Source organism: Trifolium pratense, linkage group LG1 (genome assembly GCF_020283565.1).
Source record: "Trifolium pratense cultivar HEN17-A07 linkage group LG1, ARS_RC_1.1, whole genome shotgun sequence".
NCBI lineage: Eukaryota > Viridiplantae > Streptophyta > Magnoliopsida > Fabales > Fabaceae > Trifolium > Trifolium pratense.
The window spans coordinates 36,503,055-36,529,216 of NC_060059.1; the positions used below are offsets into that span (position 1 = coordinate 36,503,055).

General features: G+C 33.4%; 2 protein-coding genes and 1 pseudogene across 3 annotated transcripts; 1 reads left to right on the top strand and 2 right to left on the bottom strand.

The window, feature by feature from the left end:
- Window positions 1-366: 366 nt before the first annotated feature.
- The window catches only part of LOC123902918, a 100,539-nt pseudogene continuing 74,743 nt past the window's right edge, over window positions 367-26,162 (top strand).
- LOC123902923 lies at window positions 4,826-16,218 on the bottom strand. 2 transcript variants are annotated; one of them, XR_006807780.1, is made up of 4 exons: window positions 11,293-16,218; window positions 8,940-11,002; window positions 8,248-8,366; window positions 4,826-5,852 (listed from the first exon to the last, which is right to left on the bottom strand). XR_006807780.1 is itself a non-coding variant. In XM_045952760.1 (3 exons), exons 1-3 carry the CDS (start codon window positions 8,973-8,975, stop codon window positions 5,690-5,692), a joined length of 318 nt encoding a protein of 105 aa, XP_045808716.1. In that variant the 5' UTR covers window positions 8,976-9,141; the 3' UTR covers window positions 4,826-5,689. The 2 variants fall into 2 exon arrangements, 1 of the variants encoding a protein (XP_045808716.1); XM_045952760.1 differs by lacking the exon at window positions 11,293-16,218 and having other exon boundaries at window positions 8,940-9,141.
- LOC123902913 lies at window positions 18,389-24,268 on the bottom strand. The gene is made up of 7 exons (XM_045952743.1): window positions 23,991-24,268; window positions 23,804-23,906; window positions 22,268-23,344; window positions 21,919-21,981; window positions 21,615-21,832; window positions 20,821-20,939; window positions 18,389-19,013 (listed from the first exon to the last, which is right to left on the bottom strand). Exons 1-7 carry the CDS (start codon window positions 24,048-24,050, stop codon window positions 18,908-18,910), a joined length of 1,746 nt encoding a protein of 581 aa, XP_045808699.1. The 5' UTR covers window positions 24,051-24,268; the 3' UTR covers window positions 18,389-18,907.

The following is a 26,162-nucleotide window of genomic DNA, read 5'->3' on the forward strand; positions in this document are numbered from 1 at the left end:
AGATATAATATGACATTAATAAACTTTGACTACAAAATTTAAAAATATATATATAAAAAAAACTTTGACAATTTTTTATTATTTTAAATTCATTGTAGATGTTGCTCTTTAATTTCCTTAGTTAATAAGGAAAATTATATCTTATGCCACTTGTTTTTTCCTACTTAAAAAGAGCATATTATTTAAAACAATGGATAACTAAGGCAATAATATATAGTGAAAAATACATTTTATAATTAAAAATATATTAAAAAATTATAGGATACCTAAGGCAACAATGTGTATATATACCCCCCTTGTTCACAACAATTGCAAGCAAAACCTAATTCCGGCAAGAGCGTCGCGTTTAAGAAGACTTAGAAAGCGATGGCTCTTTCAAATGAGAAGGTTAGTAAATGTATAACGGATGATCTTGCCCTCTCTATTATGTCAAAATTGCCACTAAAAGCTTTGAATCGGTTTAAATGCGTACGCAAATCGTGGGTCCCCTTATTTGAAAACCCGTATTTCATGAACATGTATAGGAAAAGTCTTATCTCTAATAATTCCTATGACAACGATACATGTCTCCTCCTAAAGCAGACTCTGCTAAATTCTGAAAAGCATTCATCGTTGTATTTATTTTCTAGTGAGAATTTTGATAATAAGGTCAAATTAGATTGGCCGCCTCCAATTGAAGAGGATGATCGTGGTATTAATATTTTGGGTTCTGGAATTAATGGCGTTCTTTGTCTCTACGTCAATGGCATTAATTCAAAACTTGTAGTGTGGAACCCTGCTATTCAAGAATTCAAGGTCATTTCTCCCAACCCAGCTGTGTTCGTACCACCTTATGTAAGGGTTGCGAGTCAACATCATGGATTTGGTTATGATTGCGTTCGAAATGACTATAAGGTGGTTAGATATGTAGAATTTTTCACAAGTCTATGTTATTTTTTAGACGCTCGGATAAACATGTCCGCGTCAAAGGTATTACTTGACCCTATATGGGAGATATATAGCCTTAAAAGCAATTCTTGGAAGAAACTTGATTTGGATAGGAAAAAAATTTATCAGAGTCCTGTAGGTGTTGTAGAGCAAGTGTACCTGAATGGAGTGTGTCATTGGTTGGGAAAAAGTGAAACAGATATTGATAATTTATATTTGGTGTCATTCGATCTGGGTAATGAAGTGTTCTTACTGACATCCATACCCTCAATTATGGACAATATTATCGATTTTGGATTGGTGAACACTCATTTATTGCTGTTGAATGAGTCCATTGCTTTGATATATAAGGATGCAGAAACAACTACTTTTCACATATCAATTCTTGGTGAAATCGGCATCAAGGAATCATGGGCTAAACTCTTCATTGTTGGACCGTTTCCTTGTCTTGGGGATCCTATTGGAGTAGGGAAGAATGGTGATATATTCTTCGCAAAAGAAGATGAAGAACTAGCCAGGTGTGATTTAACTACCAACACAGTTCAGGAGCTTGGCATTAAAAGTATGTTTTTTTGTAGTCAGATCGTAATCTATAAGAAAAATCTTCTTTCAATTGAAGAATAGGTAATTGATTACTGTTCTTGCTTAGGTTTATGATTGTGGTTTTAAGGAATTTTACCTTTGTTTACAAAGGACTTGTCATTTAAGATGTCATTAGATAATATGAATAAACAAATTTATTTTGAAGATTTACTCTCTTTTTACTTGCAAATAATTTGATTTGTATTTCAATTGTAAGAATGATATTTCTTTTCAAGTAGAAATAGTCTTTTAAATTTCGAATGATATACGTGAGTTGATTTAAAAGCATGAACCAAAAGTTGTGACGAAAATTATTAGGGACGAAATTTGCTAAAGTAAGTTTCTTTTCTCATGCGCCCTGCTAGTTTCTAACTGTGTCTTTCCGTTACTTAAGTAGCGAACGGTATAAAAAATAATTTTTTTGACATTTTGGCTATTATCTCTTCCTTCTTTTGAAGAACTCCATCAACTACTTTGATGGCATAGTCACTAATTATTAAGTATATGCCCCTCAATGTTGGCTGCTATGAATGTCAATCCTATCCAGTATTACCACTTGTAGGCTCAAAACAAGAATAATATTTTCGACCAATAATTGCCATAGCCTTCACATTGTACACCAAGACTCAATTTTATAATTGTTGAGGTGAGATCATACTACCATTTAGCTTATTAGAGAATCAAGCAATATAGGATATCTATTTGGAGAAAAATCTATACTTAACTTAATCTCAATCAGATTTAAGAGTTTGATATTCAATAGCTCTTGGTATATTTTTAGGTAGTATTATCACAATTTCAAGGCAACTAATTATTCATATACTTATATGTTGACATAAAACATTCTCTACTACTTATTTTCATGTAATTGATCAAATGATATTATAATAGAACTTCTCGTCATACAGTGAACATCATAATATGTAATCATTGAAATAGACCTTTAACTCAAGAAATTCTCATGTTAGCCATGATACTTACATTGTGTCCTTACAAACAGAAATTGTGTAAAAGCATCAAGTATATGTTCAAAATAATCCAATGTTATAATGTTTATTATTTAGTTAATAAGCATAAAATCTAGACTCTAAGTCATGACATTGGCTTTAAGTGGGAACAATTTTTTGTCAAATTTTACTTACCTTGTGACAGAACTTTGGATTACTAGGACCCCTTCCCTTGGAAACCAGATGGTTAATACGTTAAAAAAATAAATCTAAACTCCACCACAAATTGTGGAAAAGCAACATATCTTATAAGCTTCCTTAAAAAAAATATATCTTTTTTTTACGGCAAAAAACCATATCTTATAGGCTAAATAAGTTCTCAAAAACAAAAATAGACTGCATTAAGCACCAAATCTCCCAAATACATAACATAGTAAAAAATGTGAGCTAATTACATAGCTTTAGTAATATAGCAACATCGAAAATTGCACGACACATAGGTAATTGAATGTAAGTGTTAATTGCATAAAGAAATAAATACCATCTACGATTAGGGTCATACTGCATTATACTCTAAGGTCATTGTCTCATTGAGGCAATCCATTCCTTACAAAACTTATGAAACAATAGGGTCATTAAGATCATAATGCAAAATCACTTCTAATTGCAGTTGCAAAATTGAATTTAGGGACGGTCATCACAGCATAATAGATATTTATTCATGCATTATGAATAAAAATTCATATATATTTTTTGACATAAAAGAGGACGCCGATAGAGACAATTGTTTGAGTGGCAACTAGCGTTCACATTATGGGACTATGGTCATTAAGTTCATCCAGCATTTTTTTACTCTATGGTCATGGAGGCATCTATGATACATTTGTTACAAAACTTATAAAACAAAGTATATTCATCAATTCCAACGGTCAAATTTGGGGTTACTACGGTAATATACTCCACCCCTTTGTCAGATAATGAAAAACGATCCCGTCAGATAATGATTCACAATCTTATAGGGTTTTTATACGCTTCTAAATTTTTATTTACTAAATTGAAGGTTCACTTTTTTTCTCAAGCGGAAGATTGAATGTTCTTGAATAATCAAGAATGAGAAAAATGGATAAGGGTCTACGTTTTTTCAAGTAGAAGATTGAATGTTCTTAACTAAATCAAAAATGACAAAAACAATGAGTATCTTAACATGTACCAATGCGAATATATTGAAATTAAAGTTCCAAAATAACCTAAGCAAACAAAAAGAGTAAAGTTAATCTTTAAAAGTATCGGTACCAAACAGGGTCTTGGACAAAAGACATTTGCTCAATTATTAAGTTTCTTTTGTTTTTATAAAGACGAAGATTGAATATTTTTAAATAATCAAGAATGAGAAAACGGATATCTCAACATGCATGAATGCAAATATGTGGAAATAGATTTCAAAAAATTACCGTGGCAAATGGAAAAGAATATCAAAGAGCATACTTGTTACATTATATTGTCTGTCATCAGTCACCACAACAAGTTTGTAGGCTGCATACCAAAGAGGCTGCACCAACTACATGATCATGTATACACCATACCACCCTTTGTAGACAGGGCCGGTTCCGAGATTTTGGAGGCCCGGGGACAAATAATGAAAATGGATTTTAATAAAAAAATATAATATTTTTTTACAAAAAAAATCATTTATTTAAATTATAAATAGTATTTATCAACAATAATTATTTATCGGTGTAACTAACATAAAAAAAAAAAAATCATTCCACAACGTTGAAATTAAACCAATAAAATGAAGAGATAATTAATAGATAAAAATAACATTTTCACAACAATGTAAATGTTGTTATGGATGAAGCTTTGCCCTTTCTATGATCAAAGAAAGAAAAAAAAATCAACAAAAGTTTGGCTTATAAGCAATTTCTAATTTGTAAGAAGTACCTAGATATTGTAAAGAGAAAAAGAGATTAAATTAAAATCAACTACATTTATTATGAATTCATTTCTTAAAATAAAATTAAAAAATTGCCACAGGTGAGTTTTGAACTCACAACCTTACATTAAACCCTTGGATCACATGGCGCTCAATCTATGTTTCATATTATGGACTTGAAAAAAAAAATTTGAGGCCCCAATTTTTTGGAGGCCCTGGGCTGTGGGCCTGGTTGCCTGGGCCCAAAACCGGGCCTGTTTGTAGATAATGAAACCAAAAACAACAAATCATGACAGTTTTACAATTAGGGTCATAAAAAGACAAGAGACCATACACGTTCATATTAAAATTTCTTTAAAGGCCACCATCCAACTTTTAAGTTGAGATTACAAAATCACTTCTAATTGCATGATGCATTATGAATAAAAAAGTTCATAAATTATTTTTGACAGAAAAGAGTACATCGATAGAGACAATTGCTTGAGTCGTAATTAAGGCAACAATTAGCTTTCACATTCAGTGACTCGGATCATATAAGTAATTTATCCAGCATTCTTTCGGCATCAAGACATCCAATCCCTTACAAAATTTGAAAGTTCACTTTTTACCGAAGCAAAAGATCAAAGGTTTTTGAATAATCAAGAATGTTAAAATCGGCAGCACATCATCGTTCCCAACATGTATCAATTATAAACCAGATGGGGCAAATATGTTGTAATGAAATTTCCAACAAGCAGAAGATTGAAGATTCGTGGGACGGAACACGTTTTCTCAATTAAGGTTTCTTGTTTTCAAACAGAAGATTTTTTGTTGACGCAAAGCAGAAGATTGAATGTTCTTGAATTATCAAGAATTAAAAATTGGCATCACAACAGGTATAAATCGTAAACCGATATAATGGAATGAAAATCCCATAATTACGTTATTTTGTCTTTATCAAGCAGTAGATTGAACGTTGTTGAATAATCAAGAATGAGAAAATGAGTATTTGAACATGCATCAATGCAAATATGTGAAATGAGAATAAAAAATTACCATAGCAAACAATGTTTATCTTTCAACCTCGGGGTCTCGGCACATAGATAGCATATCAGTTTCTTTTGAATATTCTTGAAAAAATTGTGTTTGATTGTCTAATATCCCATAAGGCTAAGACTCAAACAATTATTACGAAGAAAAATATATATAAACTATGAAAATTGATACATGACAAAATTCAACAATATAACCTCCACTCATGAAATCAAAACATAAAAAACTGAGTCAGGAATCATATACCTCTTGATCTGACTTTTCATTTTCAAATTTGGAATAGAAAGTTGCTCTGATTCGTGTATGAAGCCACATCAACACCAACACTTGAACCATCAACGTTCCTTTTATCCACCAACATGCTTTCAACTTTAGTTACAGTCCTCCACAAACAATTCCATGAGATTTCGGTTTCCAAATCACCGCTGAACCTGAACACCGCAATGTTCACAAATAAAAGGTTTTCTATTTCTCAAGCAGAAGATTGGATTTTATTGAAAAATCACTTCATCATATTGTAGTTGCAAAATTGCATTTAGGGACTAGGGTCATCAAAGCACAATAGATAATATCCATGCCTTATATTGTGAATGAAATTTTATATTTAATTTGCATTTAAGGCAACAACTAGCTTTCATATTAAGGCATCATCCAACACTTTTGGGTTATCAAGACAATCATGGAACAAAGTATATCCATCTTATTGTCAAATTTAGAGTTAGTGAATTCATGTATACCATCACTAATGATAATTTCACAATTAGGGTCGTATAAAGACAATAGACAGCATCCACATTTTGAATAAAGTGTCATATTAAAATTGCTCATCTTTGAAAAGCCACCATCCAACTTTTCCATTATGAATAAAGAATTCATAATGCATTTTCCTGAAAGGTCGGTCATTGAAGCAACAATCCGTTACAAAACTTATGAAACATTAGGGACAAAGGTCATTCAGTTGATAATGCAAAATCACTTCTAATTGCAGTTGCAAAATTGAATTTAGGGACTAAGGGTCAACAAAGCCTAATATATATCCATTCATGTATTATTATGAATAAAAATTCATAATTTCTTTTATTGTGTAGCAATTATGGCAACAACTAGCTTTCCCATTCAGGGACTAGGGACATTAAGTTCATCCAACATTTTACTCACTTCTACTTCGGTACAAACATCGGTTCCAACAGTCAAATTTTGGGTTACTAGGGCAATATACTCCACCCCTTTTTTAGATAATGAAAAGAGATTCCGTCACACAATTATTCAGTCTTATAGGGTTTTTATACCCTTTTAAATTGGAAACCCACTATCGTTCCCAACATGTATCGATTATAAACCGGATGGCGCAAATATGTTAACATGAAAATTGCAAAAAAACGAGTGAAACTCAGTTATCGTGACAAACAAAAAAAACTGTCTTTTAAGGTTCTTTTGGGACAGAACAGAACACCTTTTGCACAATTAAGGTTGTTTTATTTTTCTCAAGCAGAAGATTGAATGTTCTTGAATGATCAAGAATGAGAAAAATGGGTAATGTTGTACCTTTTTTCTAGCAGAAGTTGTATCTACGGTGTGATATTGTCTCGAATTTTCACATTTAAGCTAGCAACGCTTCTACTTTTGATAACTTCCATCCCATATGAACTGTCTGACTTCTACTCAAATGAAAGTCATATGCTTCTAAATTTTGTCCCCAAGTCTCTATCCTCCCATTGATTTCTTCTCTCAACTCTACATGTACAACGATAGCACTTCGAAAAAAGCAAGTATCGCAGTGCTGGCTCATGAATGCGTTCCATAAGAAGTACATCCCAGACACGGGTAGAAAGATAGGAACTTAGAGTTGACTCTTGGCATAGTCCTATAGTTGTTGAGAAACCTTATAGTTCCCACCCTACATTCCCACATTAGTTGTAGTCCCATCCTACATATCCTTAATATCATGAATCATAGTTGTAAATTGTGGTTGCAGCCACTGTGATTGAGGGCATTTCTTACATTATCAACTCTCCATCACTTTAAAATATCTCTAATCCTTTTTAAACACCCCCTAAAATCTATGATCAGAAGAAAAAGGAAGCTAGAAAAATAATTTGTGTGAGCACTATGTAGCCTGTTGCATCCTGATGTGGTGTAATGCGGCTGTTGTGCCCACTACGTTACTGAGTTACAATGTGGGTTTTACTGTGATTTACGATCACAGCACAGTTGCAGACACTGCCGCAATCTTAATATTGTCGCTGCATCACGTGATGCAGTCCACAAGGCAATCCAAACACCTTTCATATCCAGGGCTTTCGATAAAACCTCTCTTGGCACTCTCCTTATTATACGCCTTTTTGTAAAATCAACGGAAAAAACATGTATGGTTTTTATCCCTTCAATATTGCTCTATCACTTGTCCAAGTTCACAGACCTTTATCGCTTACTGTGACAGAACAATCTGCTGTAAATCCCTCTAATATTGGATTGATTGGTTAAAATAAATTCAAGGAGACTTCTATACATCAGTCTGTCTTCTCTGACAATTTAAGGCTGCTAAGTACTCCCATTTTCTTTTTATTCCTTTAAAATATAATACTGTTACAATTTGACAGTCGTTATATTGTAAATATATATGACCATCTAAGAAATAAATGGCTTTTAATTGAGCAAATTTTGATCTCCTAAAATCTGAATACTGATAAATTCACATTAAGTGATTGTCTTAATAATATACTGTATAAGTAACTGTTCTAATTTAAACACTTCAAATCTGGCCAACATTACCAAGATCACAACATCAATAGTATGTAATATCATATCACGCAATTGAAAGTCTACCTGGAATGATTTTCTGAAGTCCCCAACTGTTGTAAACCATAAGCCTTGCTCCAATTTACATGTTGTAGGCCCTGATCACAGAGCAGTTGCTTTTGTTTTATTTGATTCAGCCAACTTTCCTGAAATTATGAACCAGACAAATCCAGATTTAGACGAAGAGAAAGGGAACCAACTTTGTTCTTGGTAATTGTATATCCCAAATCACTGAAATGAGCCACGTAAATTTGAATCTTCCTCGGTAGCCAATACCACCATGAACATCACTAGTATCCACCCTTACCAAAGGAAGGAGATAGTTCTATAAAATCTAAATAAGCAAGATTTTAATCAATGCATGTACCTTGGCATTTTCAAACTTGTTGTAGTATAATTACCATTCCTATGAAGACATATGACTATTTCAACCAGCATTAGTAGGGGACGTTCAACTTGATTTTTTGTTTTTGTTTTCTGTTGACATGTTGCCATTAATACTTACAAATATGTTACTTAGTTTTGATTCTATTTCCTTAATTTTTCTAATGGTGAAAACAAGAAAAGTTTTCATCCTTTGCTTCGTAAACAATCAAAAACAAGAATCAGAATGAAAACACAAAGTGACGCTATGTAACTATGTTTTACAACATACAATCTGAAAACGCAACGAACATAGAAAACAAACCAAACACAGCCTTATGCGTTTTTGCACTCACAAGTTGTTTTTCTTCTTCTGAAAGTGCTTCATCCATATGATCAATCAAAGCAGTCCATCTTGCCTAATGCAATTCTGCTATTTTGCTAGTTGAAAGTCCTGCAGGAAATTTCATACCACAAGGATCGTAATTTTGGTTATCTCCAAACTCCTATGACATTTGGAAAAGCAACTCAGTAGTGATTACAGATCGAACTTTCCGCCTACTGCGACGCAAAGCTTTTGGAAAAGCAACTCAGTAGTGATTACAGATCGAACTTTCCGCCTACTACGACGCAAAGCTGCAAGTATAGAGAAAAATACATATTTTGACAAGAGAAATTTTCCAATACATGACATCTATCTATTACTAGCCTAATACATCAGTCCATCCCTAGCTTTCGAGCCAAACAATATAAAAGAACAGATCCCTTCCATTTATATATGTAAAGATTAAAGGTTTTTGAATAATCAAGAATGATAAAATCGGCAGCCCATCATTGTTCCCGACATGTATCAATTATAAACCAAATGGGGCAAATATGTTGGAATGAAATTTCCAATAAGCAGCAGAAGATTGAAGATTCTTAGGACATAACATGTTTCCTCAATCAAGGTTTCTTGTTTTCAAGCAGAAGATTGAATATTCTTGACTAGTCAAAATTGAAAAAATGTGTATCCCAACAAGAATCAATGCAAATATATTAGAATGGAAGTTCCAAAATTACAGTATAGCAAAGGAAAAAGTTAATCTTTCAAAATAGTGGGATCAAACAGGATCTTGGGACAAAATACTTTTTGCTCAATTAACAAGGTTCTTTCTTTTTTCTCAAGCAGATGATTGAATTTCAAGCAAAAGATCGCATGTTCTTGACTAAATAAAAAATGGGTATAACAACATGTATCAATAGGCTAATCAATCCAACACAAGGAAGCACTTCCTTTTGCATTTGCATAATCACTTCATATTGTAGTTGCAAAATTGCATTTAGGGACTAAGCGTCACCAAAGCACAATAGATAATATCCAACAATTTTGGGCCACCAAGACAATCCCTTATATTATGAATGAATTTTATATTAAAATTGCATTTAATTAAGGCAACAACTAGGTTTCACGTTAAGGCATCATCCAACATTTTTGGGCCACCAAGACAATCCCTTACAAAAGTCATGGAACAAAGTATATCCATCTTATTGTCGAATTTGGAGAGAGTGAGTTCATGTATACCACATACCACTAGTGACAGTTTCACAATTAGGATCATAAAAAGATAATAGACACCATCCCCATTTTGAATAAAATTTCATATTAAAGTTGATTTGCTTTGAAAAGCCACCATCCAACTTTTCTATTATGAATAAAGAATTCATAACGCATTTTCCTCATTGAAGCATCCATCCGTTACAAAACTTAACATTAGGGACACGAGTCATTAAGTTCATAATGCAAAATCATTTCTAATTGAATTTAGGGACTAAGGGTCCTCAAAGCAGAATATATATCCATTCATGCGTTATTATGAATAAAAATTCATAATTTTTTTTAATAGAAATCAGACACCAATTGCTTAGCAATTAAGGCAACAACCAGCTTTCACATTCAGGGACTAGGGTCATTAAGTAAATTATCCAGCATTTTTTGGGCATCAAAGCAGACATATATATCAGATAACTTGTATGAACACCTGCTTATTGTATTGTATCTTACGATAGGCTGCTGTTGCTAATGACAACAGTTAACAACAGTCAAAAATATGTTGTGCATCAAAGAGAAGGAGCATGTAAATCATTCGTAGTTTATGACGAAACATAATATATAGAAATATAGATAAATAAATGAAATGATAAAACCATTGACCAAATGGAGGAATGAAATGGCCAAAGTCAATACCAGACTTTGTCCTCGGTGTCCGACTTACAAAAACTCAAAATAATAAGTATTCAGTATCAAAGGAAGTCGTATGGAACATTTAGTTATATATATAACAACAAAAATATTCAGAAAGTTTTAAGAAGTTTCCTGGTGTTGAAGAGGAAGTTTTGAGATGTTCATCAAGATATCAGGTGCCAAATCTTCCTTTACCTAACCAAAATGCATGCGCATTAGATTGTCTCCACAACCTCCATGTTAAGCATTCAATAGCAGAAAGTGAATGTGTCTGTTTGTGCGCGCAAACTTGGTTTATTAAAACAGGAAAATAAATTTCTAAACAAGTCTCAGCATTGCGTCAAAAAAAAAAGTCTCAGCTCTACTATCAATTATTAGCCAAGTGCTTAAACAGGAATTATGAGTATCAAATATTGCACTATAACCGCTAAATAGTAATATATTAATAACAAAACAAACAAGCACTTAAATAATGATTAAGAAACCTTTGCATTAACACGTTGAAAAGCCATCTCTATATAGACAATGCAAAAATATTCCTTATCATCGGAGCAGCACCAGATTCCAAATAAAATTTCCACAACTCACTCAAAGGCAAACCAACATCAGACTGAAGCTTCATTCTCTTGTTCACGTGACTCAAAATCTCAAGAACCTGTCATAAATACACAATTCCGTAAACTTTCACCATACAGCTTCTCCATCAATTTGAAACCACAATTTCAAAAACAGAAAATCACATCAAAATAGAATGAAATAAACTGCGCAAAACCGATGAACAAGCACGTAAACACTTCGTCTATGAAGCACGACACACCGACACTACTGACACGTCAACACCAATCATAATTTGAGAAAGTGACACTACTGACACGTAAACACTTCATCTATGAAGCAACAGCAGCAGCAAACATTTTTGACAGCTGTTAACTGCTGTCATTAGCAACAGCAGCATATCGTAGTGATAAAAATGGGTAAGGTTCTACCTTTTTCAGTTACTAAATCCAAGACTTACATTGATAACTATCAACAGATACAAATTTCATCATATAAAGCTATCTGATTCTTATACCAGCAGCAGCACCCACCAAATTTCATCATATTTCACAATAGGTCTGCAATAAAATAAACTAGCAGATACAACCTCATTACGGTTTCCTCCATTGATTGCAATACAAGCATCCTTATATGGCATAAGTTGTCTGCATAATGCCATATACCAAATAGATGTTATAAGAAATAGTTGACTCCAAAGAATTGGTTTCTTTGTACTTTGCTTCAATTGATTCGTTTCTTCCTTAGAGAATTCCTATGAAACCCTCGTCAATAGGCTATCATCAATCAAATACAAGGAAGCGCTTCCTTTTGCATTTGCAAAATCACTTTATATTGTAGTTACAAAATTGCATTTAGGGACTAGGGTCATCAAAGCACAATAGATAATATCCATGCTTTATATAAAAATTGCATTTAAGGCAACAACTAGCTTTCACATTAAGGCATCATCCACCGTTTTGGGCCACCAAGACAATCCCTTACAAAAATCATGGAACAAAGTATATCCATCTTATTGTCGAATTTGGAGTTAGTGAGTTCATGTATACCATACCACTAGTGACAGTTTCACAATTAGGGTCATAAAAAGACAATTGACACCATCCACATTTTGAATAAATTTTCATATTAATAAAGAATTCATAATGCATTTTCCTCAAAGGTCATGGAAGCATCCGTCCGTTACAAAACTTATTAAACATTAGGAACAAGGGTCGTTAAGTTAATAATGCAAAATCACTTCTAATTGCAGTTGCAAAATTGAATTTAGGGACTAAGGGTCATCAAAGCAGAATATATATCTATCATGCATTATTATGAATAAAAATTCATAATTTTTTTCAATAGAAAAGCAGACACCAATAGAGACCATTGCTTGTGTAGCAATTAAGGCAACAATTAGCTTTCACATTCAGGAACTAGGGACATTAAGTACATCCAACATTTTACTCTATCGTCGTAATTGAGGCATCTATGATCCATCCGTTACAAACATCAACTCCAACGGTCAAATTTAGGGTTACTAAGGCAATATACTCCACCCCTTTTTCAGATAATGAAAAGAGATTCCATCACATAATGATTCACGGTCTTATAGGGTTTTTATACCCTTTTAAATTGGAAATCCACCATCGTTCCCAACATGTATCGATTATAAACCGGAAGGGGCAAATATGTTAGAATGAAAATTGCAAAAACGGGTGAAACTCGCTTATCGTGACAAACAAAAAACTGTCTTTTAAGGTTCTTTTGGGACAGAACAGAACACCTTTTGCACAATTAAGGTTGTTTTCTTTTTTTCAAGGAGAAGATTGAATGTTCTTGAATGATCAAGAATGAGAACAATGGGTAAAGTTGTACTTTTTTCAAGCAGAAGATTGAATGTTCTTGACTAAATAAAACAATGAAAAAAAGGATATTTCGATGAAAATTGCAGCAAATGTTTATCTTTCAACCTCAGGGTCTCGGCACATAGCATATCAGTTTCTTTTGAATGTCGTTCAAAAAATTGTGTTTGATTATCTAATATCCCATGAGGCTGAGACTCAAACAATTATTACGAAGAAAAATATATATAAACAAGGAAAATTGATACATGACAAAATTCAACAATATAACCTCCACTCATGAAATCAAAACATAAAAAACTGAGTCGAGAATCATATACCTCTTGATCTGACTTTTCCTTTTCAAATTTGGGATAAAAAGTGGCTCTGATTCTTGCACGAAGCCACATCAACACCAACACCTGAACCATCAACCTTCCCTTTACCCACCAGCATGCTTTCAATTTCAGTTACAGTCCTCCACTAACAGTTCCATGAGATTTCGGTTTCCAAATCACCGCTGAACCTGAACACCGCAATGTTCAACAATAAAAGGTTTTCTATTTCTCGAGCAGAAGATTGAATTTTATTGAAAAATCAATTCATCATATTGTAGTTGCAAAATTGCATTAAGGGACTAGGGTCATGAAAGCACAATAGATAATATTCATGCCTTATATTATGAATGAAATTTTATATTAAATTTTCATTTTAAGGCAACAACTAGCTTTCACGTTCAAGCATCATCCAGCATTTTTTGGCCACCAAGACAATCCCTTACGAAAATCATGAAACAACGTATATCCATCTTATTGTGGAATTTGGAGTTAGTGAGTTCATGTATACCATACCACGAGTGACAGTTTCACAATTAGGGTCATAAAAAGATAACAGACATCATCCACATTTTGAATAAAATTTCATATTAAAATTGCTTTGCTTTGAAAAGCCACCATCCAACTTTTTCATTATGAATAAAGAATTCATAATGCATTTTCCTCAGGGGTCATTGAAGCATCCATCCGTTACAAAACTTATGAAACATTAGGGACAAGGGTCATTAAGTTGATAAAGCAAAATCACTTCTAATTGCAGTTGCAAGATGGAATTTAGGGACTAAGGGTCATCAAAGCAGAATATAAATCCAATCATGCATGATTATGCATAAAAATTCATAATTTTTTTAATAGAAAAGCATACACCAATAGAGACAATTGCTTGTGTAACAATTAAGGCAACAACTAGCTTTCACATTCAGGGACTAGGGACAATAAGTTCATCCAACATTTTACCCTATGGTCATTGAGGCATCTATGATCCATCCGTTACAAACATCGATTCCAATGGTCAAATTTAGGGTTACTAGGGCAATATACTCCACCCTTTTTCAGATAATGAAAAGAGATTTCGTCACACAATCATTCATAGTCTTTTCTACCCTTTTAAATTGGAAACCCAACATGTATCGATTATAAACCGGATGGAGCAAATATGTTAGAATGAAAATTGCAAAAACAGGTGAAACTCGCTAATCGTGACAAACAAAAAACTGTCTTTTAAGATTCTTTTGGGACAGAACAGAACACCGTTTGCACAATTAAGTTGTTTTGTTTTTCTCAAGCAGAAGATTGAATATTCTTGAATGATCAAGAATGAGAAAAACAAAAAAAAACTGTCTTTTAAGATTCTTTTGGGACAGAACAGAACACCATTTGCAGAATTAAGTTGTTTTGTTTTTCTCAAGCAGAAGATTGAATATGAGAAAAACAAAAAAAACTGTCTTTTAAGATTCTTTTGGGACAGAACAGAACAGAACATGGTTTGCACAATTAAGTTGTTTTGTTTTTCTCAAGCAGAAGATTGAATATTCTTGAATGATCAAGAATGAGAAAAACAAAAAAACTGTCTTTTAAGATTCTTTTGGGACAGAACAGAACATGGTTTGCACAATTAAGTTGTTTTGTTTTTCTCAAGCAGAAGATTGAATATTCTTGAATGATCAAGAATGAGAAAAACAAAAAAAAAACTGTCTTTTAAGATTCTTTTGGGACAGAACAGAACACCGTTTGCACAATTAAGTTGTTTTGTTTTTCTCAAGCAGAAGATTGAATATTCTTGAGTGATCAAGAATGAGAAAAACAAAAACACTCTCTTTTAAGATTCTTTTGGGACAGAACAGAACATGGTTTGCACTATTAAGTTGTTTTGTTTTTCTCAAGCAGAAGATTGAATATTCTTGAATGATCAAGAATGAGAAAAACAAAAAAAAACTGTCTTTTAAGATTCTTTTGGGACAGAACAGAACACCATTTGCAGAATTAAGTTGTTTTGTTTTTCTCAAGCAGAAGATTGAATATGAGAAAAACAAAAAAACTGTCTTTTAAGATTCTTTTGCGACAGAACAGAACACCATTTGCAGAATTAAGTTGTTTTGTTTTTCTCAAGCAGAAGATTGAATATGAGAAAAACAAAAAAACTGTCTTTTAAGATTCTTTTGCGACAGAACAGAATACCATTTGCAGAATTAAGTTGTTTTGTTTTTCTCAAGCAGAAGATTGAATGTTCTTGAATGATAAAAATGGGTAAAGTTGTAATTTTTTCATGCAGAAAATTGAATATTCTTGACTAAATAAAAAAAATGAACAAATGGGTATTTGAATGAAAGTTGCAAAATTACCGTTAGCAAACAAAAAAGTTAATCTTTGAAAACATTGGTACCAATTACCAATACCAAACAAAGAAAAGGGTCATGTGATAAAAAGAACAACTTTCCTCAATTAAGGTTTCTTTTGTTTTGTTTTTATGAAGCAGAAGATTGAATGTTGCGTTAACAATGAAGAATGAGAAAATGGGTATCTTAATCTGAATCAACATGCTGCAAATATGTGTGGAAAGAAAGTTGAAAAAATTACCGTTGCAAACATCGAAAGAGATCGAGCATAGCAAAGCAGTATATTGATCCTTGAGCGACCCACCCAACACCAATAATTAATTCCACAATGTGTGCGTGTGGAATTTCTTGTTTCACTCTTTTCTTGTCTTGAAGAAGAAAGAATGAGTTTTTATATTGTTTTCTTGAAGTAGCGTAAGATTGAAGCACGCACGCGTATATATATATTTCACAAATAAAATAATAATAATCCCTTTGCTTAACGGGCCGCATATTTTAGGGTTGTTACTAGTTAAAAAACAGTAATTTTTTTTGACACAGTCATTTTTTATATTTAATAGTAGTAATTTAGAATTATTTTTTTCACAAATAATAATTTAGAGATTACTTTATTTTTTTGTCAAATAGCCTAGTGGTTATAAATTTCACCTTACTGTGGATAAAGATGTCAAAGGGGCGGCCTGGGGGGTCAGGTCATATAAAGGGGTTGACCCGGTCCGGCCCGTTAAACTTCATGGTCCGGCCCGCCTAACCTAGTCCGATAAGTTCCGGCCCCCTTTTTTGAAGCCCGGTATGTGTAAAAACACAGGACTAATGGGCTGACCCGATATCCCGACTCGTTTTTACAGTTCTAACTATGGATAAGTGGAATGACTTAGGTTTGAACTCCAGCCCCCCTGCATATATAGCTCATTGAAACGGAGATTATTATAGCTTTTAAAGATTGTATAGTTTGTTTATTGTAAACAAAAATTATTTTTTTAAGGAAAATGTTAAACAGTGCCCCGGGGCACTGGTTAAGCATGTTAAAATAGAAATTTTGTCTCGAAATGCGTGCATTCAATGCTTCAAAAGTACAAAAAATTGTTTTTTCAATATAAATTTTATTTTTTATTTCCTTTTTAAGTATGCTTAACAAGTGCCCCGGAGACACTGTTTAGCATACCTTTTTTTAATAAAATAACCTTCAACTTTTAACTTCTCTCTCCTTTCTAAACTTTAGTTAGGTCCATTAAGCTATTTTTCTTTATATGCACTGCACCCTTGTTTCATTCGTCAGGTTTTATCCTCCATTAAATTTTTCTGATAAAATTTTTAATGAAACAATTGTTTATGTTTGTTCTTCATTGCAATTTTGAATACTAGTAATATTTTACTTTGAGGTGTTGATATTGTACCAACCATCCAAAATTGCATTCATAAAAAAGATGTTCTTTCAATTCCCCTTCTAACACACCAAAAATACGTGGTTAAATCAAAATCATATGGGTCGTTTTGTCATGGCGGAGACTACTTGGATGGAAGGGAATTTGTCTATCTTGGAAGGTGAATCAATAGCAGTACTCAATGCTTTAGAGGCTTTGGGGCAAAGAGGATTTTCTCATGTTATTATTGAGTCGGATTCCAAAAGTGTGGTCGATGCAACTCATCATTTACGCGCCGGCAGTTCTGAGTTTAGTTTACTTATTAATCACATCAAAAATGTTTTGATTTGTAACCCAAACTTCATGGTTAAGTTTATTAAGCGGCAAGCGAATATGGTTGCTCATTCTCTTGCTCGAGCGGCCATTTCTTGGCCTCGCCGCTGTCATTTTGAATCTCTACCACTTTGTATTACTACTTTATTGAATAATGAAATGATATAAACTATTGTTGATCCAAAAAAAAAATAGATTCAATTCAGTTGCCATCCTATTTAGGAGGAGTTTTCAAGAAAATACTACGCATATATTTCTCACAACTTCCCCAACACCCTACATTACATTTGCCTGTATCAAAAGGGTGGGTGTGGTTTATTAACTTTGAGCTAAATTTTAAAATCCATGTATGCTTGGCTCATCTACTACGCTCCTCCATGTCCATGCATGAGTCCTCGATATTAGAAATATTGGCTTGGCTCATTGTCGGTTGAAAAATAAACATTATGACTTTCTCTCATTCAAAGAAGTCTCCTCCAAGTTGGTTCTACTATCCGCACACGGCAATCAAGTGTAAAGATACTACGACGGGATTCATTAGAGGAATTTCATCGTTCAATAAGGTAGAGTTTTCATTTGTTCAACAAAAATGACCTGATATGGTGCATTGTTGTGACAGATTTGTATCCATATGTACTAGACTAGTTCAAAAATATTTGGTGAGTTTGGCAGAGTTATGCAAGGAAGAGGCCAATGATTCACTTCAACTTATCTCTCATTTTAACTTTTGATTCAGTCAAATTTCAACTAGTCTACTCAATGTTTTCTCCAATTATACAAATAGAAGTAACTATCTACGAAGATCAAATGTATTTGAAGCAAGAGGACCAAGTGTAGAAGTGTAAAAATATTACACAATAAGAAAGAATCCAATGATATTGGTTTTTTTGTAATGATTATTGATTAATTTTCTGTAGAAAATGTAGACATACATCTTCTATAGAAAAGTTCAGCAAAAAAAAAAAACTGGCAAATACAATATCCAACAGCTAGGGTTACAATCACAACAAGTATAAAATCTTGCCCATATGCCAACCTAAACTACAGTTTTTCTACATGCCAATGGCAATTGCTAAAGTAATCTCTACTCATCGAGGAGAGCGGGGAAAAATAGACAACCAACATAATAGACAAGTGTATGACTAGTGTGATGAAATAGCAGCTATAGCAACATTATAGCGCTATAGCGTAGCGGAATCTGAACAAATCGTTATTGTTCCGCAATATGCTATTTAGTACAAAGTGTTTCCAAGTAATGGACATAGCAGTGCTATAGTAGTACAGCATAGTACAATTTGAACAAACTGTTATTTTCCGCGATAAGCAATTGGCAACACTGTATGATTCAATGTCAGATGCAACTTAACTCTGACAGTAGAAAATTGCATGTTGAGTATATGGAAGCTGCTGCTGCATTAACGGCTAACTCTTTCTCCGAGTTGTCTAATTGTGATGGTCTGCACATTAAAGATTATCAAAATTTGTCAAAATTGTGACTAAGGCTTCACACAGCAGAAATAACATTTTATATATTGGAAGAAAATTCTATGCAATTTATAAAGCACTCCCTAATTATATAAGGAAACAAATCCAATCTGTTTAAGGGTTAATGCTTTCAAACTTTGAGAAAGTATTAATTTGGAGACATCTTTAAGTTTTGAAGAGACATATTTTCAAGAATTTAATGATTATATATCAACCGACAACAGTGTATGGATTAGATAAAACATGAGGCCCTGCACCATTTCAATCACCCCGCTTAAATTATATGGATTACATCTCCGACTATTTCTGCCTCACTTTGGACAGTGAATCTGTGATATTGAATCTGAGCTACGGTATGATGGTCTCCAATTTTCACATTTAAGCTAGTAATGCTTCTACTTTTAATAACTTCCATCGCAAATGAAATGTCTCACTTCTACTCAAACGAAAGTTCTATGCTTCTAAATTTTGTCTCCAAGTCTCTATCCTCTGCTCCCATTGATTTCCTTCTCTTAACTCTACATGTACAACTATAGCACTTCGAAAGAGCATGTATCGCAGTGCTGGCTCATTCATGTGTTCCATAAGAAGTACATCCCAGACACAGGTATAAAGATAGGAACTTAGAGTTGACTTTTGATGTAGTCCAATAGTTGAGAAACCTTATAGGTCCCACCCTACATTCCCACATTAGTTGTGGACCCATCCTACATATCCCTGATAGTTGAAATCATGGATCATGGTTTTAAATTGTGGTTGCAGCCATGGCGATTGCGGGCATTGCGACTGTTGTAATGCCTAATGTGGTTGCTGCAGTGTAAATTTATCTTTTACTAGCATAAAATATTATAATGTATTGCTTATCTTATAACTCACATGTCTTATTTTCACTCTAATATCTCAGATTTCTTTCATTATCAACTCTTTATCACTTTAAAATATCTCTAATCCTTTTCAAATACCCCCTAAATCTATGATCAGAAGAAAAAGGAAGCTAAAAAAATAATTTTTATGAGCACTACATAGCCTGTTGCGTCCTGATGTGGTGCAATGCAGCTGTTGTGCCCACTTCGTTACGGCGTTACAATGTCGGTTTTACAGTGATTTACGATCACAGCACAGTCGCTGCTAGATGCGGTTGATGACATTACCGTAACCTTAATATTGCGGCTGCATCATGTGATGCAGTCCGAAAGGCAATCCCTGAACACCTTTCATATCCGGGGCTTTCTATAAAACCTCTCTTGGCACTCCTTATTATACGCCTTTTTGTAAAATCAACAAAAAACCATGTATGGTTTTTATCCCTTCAATATTGCTCTATCACTTGTCCAAGTTCACAGACCTAAAGGGTACATAACTTCATCACTTATTGTGACAGAACAATCTGCTGTAAATCCCTCTAATATTGGATTGATTAGTTAAATTAAATTCCAGGAGACTTCTATGCATCAGTCTGTCTTCTCTGACAATTTAAGGCTGCTAAGTACTCCCATTTTCTTTTTATTCCAGGAGACACTGTTACAGTTTGACAGTCGTTATATTGTAAATATATGACCATCTAAGAATTAAATGGCTTTTAATTGAGCAAATTTTGATCTCCTAAAATCTGAATACTGATAAATTCACATTAAGTGATTGTCTTGATAATATATATGTAACTGTTCAAATTTAAAGACTTCAACTCTAGCCAACATTACCAAGATCACAACATTAAAGACTTCAACTCTAGCCAACATTACCAAGATCACAACATCAATAGAGCAATTGAAAGTTTACCTGGAATGATTTTCCGAACTCCCCAACTGTTGTAAACCATAAGCCTTGCTCCAATTTACATGTTGTAGGCCCTGATCACAGAGCAATTGCTTTTCTTTTATTTGATTCAACCAACTTTCCTGAAATCATGAACCAGACAAATCCAGATTTAGACAAAGAGAAAGGGCACAAACTTTGTTCTTAGTAATTGTATATCCCAAATCACTGTAATGAGCCAGGTAAATTGAAATCTTCCTTGGTATCCAATACCACCACGGACACCTCTAGTATCCACCCTTACAAAAGGAAGGAGATGGTTCTATAAAATCTAAATAAGAAAGAATTCAATCAGTCCATGTACCTTGGCATTTTCAAACTTGTTGAAGTATAATTACCATTCCTATAAAGACATATGACTATTTCGACCAGCATTAGTAGGGGGCGTTCAACTTGATTTTTTGTTTGTATTCAGTTGACATGTTGCCATTAATACTTACAAATGTTACTTAGTTTTGATTCTATTTCCTTAAATGTTTCTAAGGGAAAAGGTGAAAACAAGAAAAAATTTCATCATTTGCTTCGTAAAACATCAAAAACAGGAAACAGAATAAAAAAACAAAGTGACGCTATGTAACTATGTTTTACAACATACAAACTGAAAACGCAACGAACATAGAAAACAAACCGACAACAGCCTTATTATTTTTGTATGTTGACCTTGTGTCAGATTGTACATCACAGCATAGATTGACATAAAGGAAGACTAAAATAACGCTTAAGACCGTGACAAAACAATTATGCATTTTTGCACTCACAAGTTGTTTTTCCTCTTCTGAAAGTGCTTCATCCATATGATCAAACAAAGCAGTCCATCTTGCCTGATGCAATTCTGCTATTTTGCTGGTTGAAAGTCCTTCAGGAAATTTCATACCACAAGGATCGAAATTTGGGTTATCTCCAAACTCCTTCGACATTTGGAAAGGCAACTCAGTAGTGATTACTGATCGAACTCTCCGCCTACTGCGACGCAAAGCTGCAAATGTAGAGAAAAATACATTAACCACGTGTACGCATTTTCACTATCCAATACTTATTTAAAAGAAATAAACATGGCATTACTCGCAAGACGCCCTTTGATATCTTGATGTAGAAGCTCCAACCATTGAGAAGCAACAGTAGCAGCTGTAAAACATAGAAACATCTGTATCAGCAAAAGCTCAATAAGCTTCTATATAAAGCAAAAAAAAAATTACAGCCCAGTTCATCCAGTACATATTTTGACAAGAGAAATTTTCCAAAAACATGACATCTATACTAGCTTAATGTAAAGATTAATTTTCCAATACATCGGTCCATCCCTACCTTTCAAGCCAAACAATATAAAAGAATCAATCCCTTCCATTTATTATGAATTATTATATGAAGTAATTTAAAGACAAACATAAGCAAGAGGAAAATGGCTACGAACCTTTAAGAGAAAGCGATGAAACTGATGATTCTTCATTCGACAAACTGGTGGAACTCATTGATGCCTTCATTGAAGATGACAATTTCAGCGATAAAGCGTTGTCTTCCGTGACATGACTTGCATTTGATACACAATTTTTAAGGCCAGCTTTCTCTACACTGTATGCGTCACGGTCACAACCTTTATCCTCCAATATCCATGAGGAATCGTTCTTTGTTGCGTGACTCTTTCGTGCTTGTCTACCAACTGTAGAGCCATAAAAGGTCCCTTCTTCATGAGAAAAAGTAGGCTGATGCTTGCTCGGATCTTTCACACATTCTAGGTCTCTCTTGTTGAAGTCTATACCTCCACTCATTCGATGTGCTTCTCGCTTGCTCCTATTTTCATGTTTTTCAGTTACAAGAGCCTCAATAATTGAATGGACCTGTTTTTTATTTCTTACATGATTAATAATCCCAGGGTTTAAATCATTCAGTAGTCCACTTGGAGCTGCAATCTTTGTAAACCTGTTGATTTGTTCTCTCTTTGCAAGCTCCATTTTTTGCTCAAGAATCTCAGTCTTACTTTTCCTCCCGCGTTTCTTCGGCACCGGAATGCCTCCATGAACGGATGAAATAAAACCGTTACGCTTCATCTCCATCCATATTCTCATTGAATCTTTCTCCTTTGGAGGTCCAGCACTACTCCCACTCTCGGACACATCCTTTGACTGGAAATGACCATGTTCTCTCTGAAAACTCGCTGGTTCCACATTCACAGAGCTAGTATCATCTTCTGCGTTGAGATCCACATTAATTCCTTTCGTGTTCACAGCATCACCGCCTTGGTCTTCTCTCTCCTTCATCTCAGAGAAAGATTCCTTATCATTACCGAGTTTTTCACCAAATCCACCACTTTGTCTGGTACCACAAACTTCAGTGTTTAGATCCAAAATCCTGGGGCTACCCGATGTGTTCCTTCCATCTTGCTCTTCTTTTGAAACATTCATGTCCACTGTCAATGGCACCTTTGTGATTTGTGACATCTCATTATCACCACACGACGATTGGACAATGTTTTCTTTCCCAATTGCCTTTTCTGCATCATAATTACAATAGCAAGTTATATGTTTGACACTAAACTAAACCCCAAAAGAATGTCCAAAATGCATACAACAAATTAACAATATACAATACAATACTACAATAATAATATAATAAGGTTTATAATAATAATTCACATCAGTATTATTGTAAGTGAAATTGCAAATTCAATCAAACTAAATATGAAATATCATCATTTACATAATAAATACTAAAGTAAAATTAAAACTCTTATAGGTAGAATTTGCCACCCATTTGGGTCCCACATGCTCGAGAGATTAATCTTTGCAATTGCGAGTGGAGAATACCCAGATTACACCCCAAAATAATACTAACATAAAATTTTGAAAAAACAAACAATACAAGATTGAATTTGACACATACAGGATTGAATTATTCAAACATATGCATGTAAATTAAAAATCCAATCCAATTAATACAATTATGAAATTACCTGTAGAGTGAACCAGTGATTCAAGATCTCTCATTTTGACACGTTTTCGAGAGGGCTCATGCTTATCACCCAAGTGGGTATTAACTCGTTTCTCATTCATAATCTAAAACACAAAGAAAAACAAAAAAAATCAGATTTTTGTTTTCCGAATAACAATAGCAAAAAAAAAAACGTAGAAAGAACTTACCTTTGGAGCAGATTGGACAGTCAAAATCGATTGCTGAGATGAATTGCATTCTTCGTCCATACAAGATGGTGTTTGAGATGAAATTGGGAAAAGAGGGAAAGAGAAAAAGTTGAATTTTGGTGAATTAGGGTTTTTGGGATCTCTGTTTAAGAGCGAGTGAAGTGTTGAAGAGAGAGGAAAATTTGAAATTGAAAATTGAATTTTAAGGGAAAAAGGAAAATAGTGGGCGCGCTTTAAAATGTTGCCTTTATTATTTTGTCACGAGAGACAGATCCATTAGACAAGGAAAACGAGGTTTTTTTCAAATTTATTCAAACTTCACTTCAAATTATATAGTGATTTTTTATTTTTTTTTTAAACTAAACTTTGTTGCTTTGGTTAGACTCATGACTCAACATTGATAATGATTATTTGGAATTCAGTTGTGACATAGATAAAAAAAATGATAAAAAGTTGTTTTTATTGAGGAATGAATTTGAAATATTGTATCGTATTTGATCATTAAGTGTATATTTGGTATTACTATGAATTATCATGATTTTGATAAATTTATCAAAAGATAAACAAATGAAATGGATAATGATTATTCGGAGTTCGGGTGAAAACTAGATAAAACTTGACAATGAGTTACTTTTGTCGACAATCAGAGTCGGAACATATTTGATCATTTTAAATTTATATTTGGTATCATAGTAAATCATCGTGATTTTGAGAAATTTGCCAAAAGATAAACAATTCCTTCGTATTTTTTAGTTTAATATTTGAGCATTAAAAATATAGTTTACAAAATTTAATAGTGAGTATTAATTATAATTCAGTTTTAACATCACTCTTGATATGTTCAAAAAAACATCACTTTGATCGTTTCTTTTTATTCGTCAGAGAAAATTTTTGTTTTTATTTATTCGTTTTTTTAAAAAAAAAATTCAATGCAACATTAACTTATTTATTTTATTAATATTAGCCCCTTAATTTTTAGGAAAATGGAATCCTAGTCAAGATAATCACACATGGATGAAAGGTAAGTTGATAACAAGTTGCACCACTAAATTTTTTGGATGGCAAAATCAATCATTCTAAAAACCACAATTCATTGACCTAGAAAACACAATATTATTATGCATCACCCTTTGGACAGGAGATTCACGACCCCTAGTGCTAGAAAGCCAAAACAATTCCTAGCCGTTCAAAGTTTAGGTAAATAAACTTTACCCAAGCATTATTTTCAATAGAAATTCAACTTAAATTATCACGAACGATTTCTATCGAAAAAAACTCGTTATTAACTATTTGAGTCTAATTACTTGGTCATACAACATTAATTATTAATTTGATAATAGCTAGCATTTGATATTTATTATAGATAGATAAATAATTGAAATGTGGTGATAAATTATTAAGGGTATTATATATTTTTTTTTTTAAAAAAATAGTATTAAGTGCAACAAAATTCATTAGTTTTTTGCGTTAAAAGAAAAACATGTTAAAAGGAACCGAGGGAGGGAGTATTTTTTTTTCTGCTTTCATCACTCAGTTTAATCTGGTTCGGGGGTCAATTTTGACATCAAGTATCCTCTTCTTGATTGCAATCGCGGGAAATTGAACCATGGTCGAGGGAGGGAGTATTTATTAACATTTATCACATAAAAAATCTCTTTTTTTTTAAGAAGCTAAATTAGCCCACCCAAATTGGCGCCAGAGAGAATCGAACCTTAGACCTCAAGAGGAGCACACTCCCAGATCCTAAGTCAATACCAATACACCAACCCACTTGGGTTCACATAAAAAATCTCTTAACATGACATTCTATTTATTAATTTTAATTATAATTATAATCATATGTTATGAGTTTGTACCTTATGCGAGAAACAACCATTAAGAAAATTGAGAGGATGGTCAATTTTTTTCATAGGGAAGAGGAACAAATAATAGGGACTTAAATGGTTGACATGAGATAGAATGACAACTTCCAAAAGAGGTTGGAGGATTGGGATTTCAAAATTTACATCTCTTCAGCAATGGTAGCAACTAGCACAGCAAAGTTGGAACTTCATAATGAAGCCAAATACTCTTGTGGCCAAAGTGTACAAGGTGAGATACTTTCTCAACTCCTCTCTTTTGATGTCCATCTTGATAGTAACCCGAACTCATTTTGGTTGATGCAGCGCGCAT

Coding starts and splice junctions, on each gene's coding strand:
- LOC123902923 (XM_045952760.1), bottom strand. CDS start 8,975: ATGGATGAAGCACTTTCAGAAGAAGAAAAACAACTT. Junction 8,367..8,939: donor CAGAAGAAGAAAAACAACTT/GTGAGTGCAAAA, acceptor TCATAATTTCAG/GAAAGTTGGCTGAATCAAAT. Junction 5,853..8,247: donor ACTTCAGAAAATCATTCCAG/GTAGACTTTCAA, acceptor TGCGGTGTTCAG/GTTCAGCGGTGATTTGGAAA.
- LOC123902913 (XM_045952743.1), bottom strand. CDS start 24,050: ATGGACGAAGAATGCAATTCATCTCAGCAATCGATTTTGACTGTCCAA. Junction 23,907..23,990: donor CTGTCCAATCTGCTCCAAAG/GTAAGTTCTTTC, acceptor TTTGTGTTTTAG/ATTATGAATGAGAAACGAGT. Junction 20,940..21,614: donor CAGAAGAGGAAAAACAACTT/GTGAGTGCAAAA, acceptor TCATGATTTCAG/GAAAGTTGGTTGAATCAAAT.